At 51.5% G+C, this 7,957-nt stretch overlaps 1 protein-coding gene across 1 annotated transcript; it reads right to left on the reverse strand.

Moving 5' to 3' along the window:
• Positions 1 to 99: 99 nt before the first annotated feature.
• On the reverse strand, positions 100 to 7,679 carry LOC311377513 (cilia- and flagella-associated protein 58-like; the record flags this gene model as incomplete). The annotated part of the gene is made up of 2 exons (XM_084491385.1): positions 100 to 211; positions 7,456 to 7,679. Coding segments are annotated over 2 exons (336 nt in total), but the record flags the coding sequence as incomplete, so codon positions are not given.
• Positions 7,680 to 7,957: the final 278 nt, after the last annotated feature.

Raw genomic sequence — 7,957 nt, forward strand, 5'->3', positions numbered from 1 at the left:
TCCCTACGGTCTCACAGGACTGCTTGTCTGATCCGAGGCTCGTCTCTCCTCTGAAGGTGGAAGGACTTTTTTTTATGCGTGCACCAAAAGGCCCCTCACCTCGAGCTTCCTCCAGTGGTGGACGTTCATGGGAGTCCTGAGCTGCTCCTCCAGCGTGCAGAACCTCCTCCTCTCCTGCAGGAGCTCCTTGTGGATGTGGAACAGCTCCCGTCTGCAAAGGCACAGCCGCACGTTGAACCAAACGTCGGCGGTGCACAATCTACCCTTATCAGTGTTCCTCAAAACGGGGGGTACCGGACAAAACATGTCCGGTACGTTGAGGGATTGCGTTGGTACTGGGGCACTTTTGTTTGTTGTGCAATGTACAATGAAGTCCATCTGAACACAAAAACACAAATCATAGTAAATCAAGTGCTATGACTTTAACTGCAAAGGGGCCGTTTTGTTACTAAAACCTATTTTGCGGTGGAACACTAGTAAAACTAGTGGCTTGAGAACCGCTGCCTTCTTTGACCACCACGGTAGCTTTAGAACAGAAAGAAGGAACATTACAAAGTTGCAGATGTGCGCGCCACATCGTGTGCTGGTGGATTTGTACGACGCGAGTAGCCCGAGGGTTATATCGTATTACAGCGCTTTAAATAAAATGTATTATTATTATTATTATTACTACAACATCTCCACAAGTGTGTGTACATCGCAGAGCATCAACTTGTGTATCTCATTCGAACTTTATCTCGAAACACTGTAATCATATGTTGACCCTAAAACACGCGCTACCGGTTTGGCCTAGTTTTCCTCGCCGCAAAAGGTTAATGTATGCCATTTGTTGGACGCCTTCACACAAAGCGCCTCATAATACCACAACAGCGCTGAGCCTGCCCTTGCTGGCTCAGTGGGAATTGAACCCCTTAACCTTACAGTAGGATAGGACGTCACATTTTAATGCAGAAGGCTTTATATGCATAATTCAACACAGACAATGCAAGCCTGCACAGCATATCACATAATGTGTATAGCGAGAAAAATAATCTGGACAGAACAATGCGTTGAGTCTTAGGGAGCTGAGGGGGGTGAAGGAATGAGGGAGCTCAGGTCAGCGTGGAAACGCAGTGACGGCGTGGAGGGATGGAAGAGGTGGAGGGAAGGACCTTTTGGGATTTAACTGATCAGTGCTTTTCCATTGTAAAGATCCCCACCCACACCACCATCTGAATGGCCCGGATCTGCCACGGGGGGAACAGGTTTAGGGAACAGTTTTTGAGGGAGTCGATGCATCAAGACCCCTTTTCATCAGACTGAACCCTTATCCTCCCAGAATGTTAAATACACACGTCGAAGCATTTCATCTCAGACAGTATGTATGAGCGAGCGTCACCAGCCATCAAGCCTCCTTTGACGGCACAGGATTCAAAGGTAAGGCGTCGGACCGGCCGTCCGCTCACCAATTAAGTGGCAAACCAGACAAGGAAATTCCTATCCACTGGGGCATTGAGATTATCTTTTTATCCAGGAGAAAAACAGCCATAATGTGACTGCTCATTAGCCAGAGAGAGAGAGAGAGAGAGAGAGAGAGAGAGAGAGAGAGAGAGCTAAGAAGAGAGAAAGAGAGAGAGCGAGGGAGAGAGAGAGAGAGAGAGAGAATGGGGAGAGACGGAGAGAGAGGGAGCTAAGAAGAGAGAAAGAGAGAGAGAGATGTATGCAAGATATGGCCATTAGCGTCAATGAATGATCTTCTAAATGAGCTCTCGCATTGTTTGTGTCTTTGTGCTGTAGTCATAACAAGTACCGGTACAGCAATAAAAATACACATCTCTAAACACAATTGTGATGATAATGGACAAGATAGTCCAAATTCCAATGGATCCGTTGAAGCGTGTGCGGAAGACGGGGGTTGTTGGAACGCAGGAAGCCCAGTGGAACCGTGTCGAGAAGACCGCTGACCCATGAAGGCAATAGTCACGGTGACAAGTGGACGACAGAAGCAGTGGCATATGCTCGTCTTCAGAGTTGAAGCCATGCATGTCTAAGTCCACGCGGCTGGAGAAAAGGACACCGCCAACGGTCTGAACCGTGGGTCTTAGTGCCCGTCCCACGCCAGAGAATAACCTCCTCCCACGGTTTCAGAGGACGGGGAGAGACGTGTTCTCGTGGGGGAGGAAAAGTAGTGCCTTCCTCCTGACCTTCTCTGCAGAGGAGGACGTACCAGGTGCGTGTCCTCCTCTCAGGGAGATGTACAAGGGGGAAAAAATCTGAAACCTAATTATGGCTTTTTCCCTCGGCCTACTCGGGGACATTTGCATTAACTGTGACTGACGTGGACTGAAAGACTTGATGCCGATGTGGGCTGCATTGCTTGTGCGCGTGTGCAGTTTTGCATGTGTGTGTAGTTGTGTGTGTGTGTGTGTGTGCGGTTCAGCGTGTGTTCCGATGGGTGTTTGCGTGCATACGTGTGCATGTGTTGGTGGCGTATGACTTTGATTGATTCACTGTGGCTGGCGCGGGGCAGACGCAGAACGGCTTCCCCTGTGCCTCAGAGTTTAATCAACACCTTGGACCCGGCGCCGCCTCGCCTCTGCCTCACTCAGCCCCTGCCATTTCTATGCATCAATATTGATTCTCTGTGTGCACAGCTCTCACATACTAACCTGGGTTGGGTGTGTGTGTGTGTGTGTGTGTGTGTGTGTGTGTGTGTGTGTGTGTGTGTGTGTGTGTGTGTGTGTGTGTGTGTGTGTGTATTGAGGGGGGGGATGTGTGTGTGTGCGTGTGCGTGCGTGCGTGCGTGCGTGCGTATTGAGGGGGGGGTGTGTGTTTGTGTGTGTGTGTGTGTGTGTGTGTGTGTGTGTGTGTGTGTGTGTGTGTTGAGGGGTGGTAAGGTGTGTAAGTGTGCGTGCGTACGTAGGGGGTGTGTGTGTGTGTGTGTGTGTGTGTGTGTGTGTGTGTGTGTGTGTGTGTGTGTGTGTGTGTGTGTGTGTGTGTGTGTGTGTGTGCGTGTGTGTGTGATGACCCTTTTGGCCGTCCATCCTACATACTTGTGTAGTGTCTACGTGTGCACTTGCCCAGGTGAGTGTGTGTGCGTGCGTCGAGGATCGAAGTGCGTGCGTCTGTCTGTCGGAGCCGATGGAAATGAGAATAACAACGGCAATGAGCACGGGAAGAAAAATGACAGACCAAATAGCAGCGCTCATCGCCTCTCCACATGAGGGAGTGAGACTGAACACAGCCTCCGCGGTGAATCAACAGCATCGTCATAATTAGATTCAACAACGGCCTCCAGCACGCAGGAACCCCTGACAGGGCGATCACAGCCACACGAGATGGCGCGAGGACGGGTGCACCGGTTTGATTGGTGGTAAGCCGCGCGGTGTGGCGGCTTTCCATTGCGAGAGATCTGTGTGTTTTTATGGTATCTTCAAAACGCACACACACCTCAAAATAACACACCGGCACACACAAAAGATGCAAACAAAACACAAAAGAGAGAGAGCGAAGATGTCAGCGAGAGAGAGAGAGAGAGAGAGAGAGAGAGAGAGAGAGAGAGGGAGACGAGACAGACAGCGGGGAGCTGAGCAACACTAACCACCAAACAGCACTATCCAACAGTGTTTGTTAAAGGCAGCGGACACGATGGTACACAGAGATTAGCAGAGTCGCAGTGCATAACATAGACCGGCCCAGTCGAGGCTGGGGCCATTAGGTAATGCGGAATGGAGTCATAGGCTAATATGATAATTATGGATTGAAAAATGGGCATGTCTACTATGTATAATCCCCCTGTTTGTGTCGCCACAAATAGTGTGTGTGTGTGTGTGTGTGTGTGTGTGTGTGTGTGTGTGTGTGTCTCTCTGTGTTTCTCCGGGGCTTTTGTCACAAGTTAGATGTGTTTGTGTACTTCGTGATGTGCTTCGTGACTCTTCGTGTGTGATTCTGCGTGCCACTGTGTGTGTTTATATGTGTGAGTTTGCGTGCCACTGTGCGTATGTGCGTGTGTGAGTCTGTGTGTCACTACGTGTGTGTGTGTGTGTGTGTGTGTGTGTGTGTGTGTGTGTGCGCGTGTGTGTGAGTCTGTGTGCCTGTGTGTGTGTGTGTGTGTGTGTGTGTGTGTGTGTGTGTGTGTGTGTGTATATAAGTGTGTGTGTCTGAGCGTGTGAATAAGTGTGCGTATAAAGCGCGTCTGCGTGCTTGCGTGCGTGCACGTGTGTGTGTGCGTGCACGTGTGTGTGTGTGTGTTTGTTGGGGGGGGGGGGGGGGGGGTAGCTAGGAATCCATCTGTCCGTCTGCAGCATTTGATCTCCGGCGGAGGGGGAAGTCGTAGGGAAGGCTTAGCACCTAATGAGCCGGTGGCTGTGAACAGCACAGTGAGTCTCCACCCCGCCCCGGTGTACGTCCAGAGTTGGACAGCCATATGGGTACAGGACGGCGGCGACGGCGGCGGCGGCGGCGGCGGCGGCGTCTCGGGGCGGCGGGGGGGGGGGAAACCGGGAGCCGCCATGTGTCCACTCGGTCACATGAGAGGCAGCTGCTTCTGTCGTCCCAGTTAGCAAAGCGCAAGCTCCAGATCACCGCTGGGGAGACAGAGAGCAGGGGCGTACGCGTCCTCAGAGCCGACTTGTCCGAACGGTCTTCCCCCGTGTCACGCGGCGGCGTCCACATGGCCTCGTTTAGCCGCGTGCCGTCCTGACGAAGCCCTCTCGGACGGAGCGAGGGAAGAAGACGGAGCGGGAAGACGGGAGCCGCAAGACCAGCGCTACGGCGTGTAGCTTATTGCGCTCATTACGGAGCAAATTAAAACAGGGGTCCCGTATGAGGCGTACGTGCCGTACATCAAATCCGACGGCGGAGAGACGAACAAAGCCCGCGGTGTTGACTTTCGACTTTAACTTTAAGACAGGATTTCAAAGAACTTCCTGCTCATTAAACTCTGGACAAGCTCCGGGCTCACACGGAGCCGTGACAATCCCGTTTCAAAGCCTGTTGGCACGCTGCCCGCGAGCCAGCGCTGAGGCGCGGTGGGGGATGAGCGTCACCTACCTGTGGTGGAGACAGCTCGGCGCGACGCAGAATCCACCGCTTACTCAAAGGGATAGGCTGCTTTTCCATGGTTACGGTTGCAAACTCACACTAGTGCTTATTATGAGTCAGCCAGTTTGGTTATCTCCAGTTTAGTCACGTGGGTTCATATACCACAGCCTTGTTCGATACTTGATCCTGACTGGCCGATAACGATCCAAGAGTGTGCGTTCTTTTTCAATAAACGGACACCTCTGCCTTCGGAAAAGATGAGCTACGAACCCAATATTAAAAAACGACGGTCAGATACAACTATCAACCTGATGTTGCCTTGACAACGCAAAAAAAAAATCATAGCTCCAAGCATCTAAAACACTGAAGATGAGTGTACCTAAAATCCAATTGTTGGTAACTGGTCTAAGCTGAATAAACCACTCCGAGGCCTCCCGTTATTGGAAGATAACGTGCGTGGTTTATTCATAACGTGTGCCGCTACACAAAACACAAATCACTAAATGAAGAAAATAAAAAATAAAAAGACACATTTCATTAGGAATCAGAGCGCATGATCTCAGCTCCCCCGTACAAAGTGACATGTGCTCTTTGCGCACGTCTCCTAGCGCTGTCGTTTTGCGTTATGCTTTTGCGTGCGACGCGGATGAAATGTGTTTGTCTGTAAAAGCGATGCATTATACAGCAAAGGAGTGCGATCATGTCATCTCCCCTGGGCATCTGCCACGAGCATAAACGAGAGAGATAAGATCTTTCCCTTCCAGTTTAATAATGAAATAATTGCAGAATGAAAAAGCCCTCCCGGAATACAAGTGCATAATGCACGCTCATTGGTTAATTATTGAGGCGACTGGGGACCGGGTGAAGGCTCTGGAAGGTGAAGCATGGGGGGCAAAGCCCTGAAGCACAAGCAATGGCACCGCTTTGTATGGGAATCCAGATCAGCCACCAGATGTTTGCCTTTCCTTCCAGGAGTCCAGGCCTCATCTCTGGCCAAGGGCGGACCATGGCCGTGTCCGTGGACGACTCGTCCAGCCCTGGCTCTGTCCTCTGCTGAACTGCCTGTTTCACACGTCTGTCCCGCACGCCTGTTGCACAAGTCTGTCCCACAGGCTTGTCCCACCACCTACAAACCCGACACTTGGTTCCGTTCACCCTTGCCCGGCTCCGCCCGCCTCCGTACTTCCACTCAATTTCCATTTCCCGTCAGTACTACGTCTGGACTTGCGGTAAATTCACAGGTTTTCTGATTGGGCCGTCCAATCAGCGAGCAGAGGGAGTGGCTGAGGACATTGACGCTGAGGTCGTGCGCTGGTTTGAGTCATAGTCAAACGTCAGCGATTGGTTATGGCAGATCCAGAGCGGCACTGGGTGGCAGATCTAATAGTTTTAAACTCCAACAGACACCCGCCTTCAAGTGAGTTAACGTTTGTCAATGGAGAGTGGCCTCTCTGTGCAAATTAAATGAAGTAGGAGATTCTGGTAGGACCACGCTACCTTTACCCACCTGCCAGGCCGCCATTGTAAGTAAGAAGCCTTTGTCTTGTGCATAGACAGCCTCTGATTATCTCTTTGCATTCATTTTTGACCTCCCCATCCATTGTCCAGTGTAAACGTTCTCTCTCTCTCTTAAAAAAACAAGATGAGTTTTTGTGTCCCACAACCTATGGAGTGGCACACAGACCCGCTCCTTGAATGTTTACACATAATGCGTACGTTATCACTGACATAATGCCATGATAAACACATTGATACAAGGATGTGGCAAAGGATGGTTCCCTCCCTCCAGTCACAGAGCTGTCTCTCTCTCGGCCCCCTCTCTGTGGAACTCATTACCAAATCACATCAAAAAATTCCCCCACACTGGCATCAATTAAAAAGGTCCTCAAAACCCACCTCTACTGAAATGCCGTTCCCAGCTAGTCACCCAGATCCCCCGCCCCCCCCCCCCCCCCCCCCACACACACACCTATGAATCTAATCCCTACTTACCTATATCTGTCGTTATTAAAGTTTACCGCCTGTTTTACCCCACTGTATATAACGCCTCTATGACCAGCGCGTCTGAGGCATTAGCCTCACTCTATAGCCGTTTCTCAATACCAAGTTCGCGGACTTGGAAGTACGTACTTGGCAAGTCCGGACTTTCAAGTACAGACTTCCGAGAACGCGAGTACGCACCTGCAATTGGAACAGCAGCGGACTCGATGATGCATCCTGGGATATTTAACGGTCCCAAGTCCACACGAGTCACCTCCGATGCGTCCTCGGTGGAACGGCCTCATCGAGAACACTTCCGGGTTTTTACGACAGTACTCGCGTACTCGCGTACTTGGAATTGGAACAGTGCTTGGGCTACCACTACCGTTTATCGAGAACGCAAGTACACGAGTACGCACGAGAACGCGAATTGAGAAACGGCTTAACCCTCACCTGAGGTCCTTGGCGTTGGACACCAGCCGGCTCTGGATGCTCTTCTCCCGGGCCAGGCTGCGCACGTCCAGCTTCAGCAGCCGGATGTCCTCCAGCCGCTGGCCGTGCTGGAAGTCCATCTTGGCGAGGAGGCAGTCCTTGGTCTTGAGCTCCAGGTGGAGCAGCCGTAGCTGGTCGTTGCGGCACAGCATCTGCGAGCCCAGGATCTCCAGCTCGCTGTACACCTGGGGTGGGGCGGGGCGGGGCGGGGTGGGGTGGGGTGGGGCGGGGTGGGGTGGGGTGGGGACGTCAGTGCCTGATGTCTGGTTGGGGTGCTATTTAAAAGGCCAATTCCATCCTGATAGACTCATCACACCCCGGTCACAAACTGTTTGAACTGCTGCCACCAGGCAGGAGATACAGATCCATAAAAACCAGGACAAACAGACTAAAAAACAGTTTCTACCCAACAGCCATTATCTCACTGAACTACCAAAGCATAGCTTTTGTGTTTTACATTTCA

The sequence above is a fragment of the Micromesistius poutassou genome, assembly GCF_964030765.1.
Source record: "Micromesistius poutassou genome assembly, contig: SCAFFOLD_1823, whole genome shotgun sequence".
In the NCBI taxonomy this organism is placed as follows: Eukaryota; Metazoa; Chordata; class Actinopteri; order Gadiformes; family Gadidae; genus Micromesistius; species Micromesistius poutassou.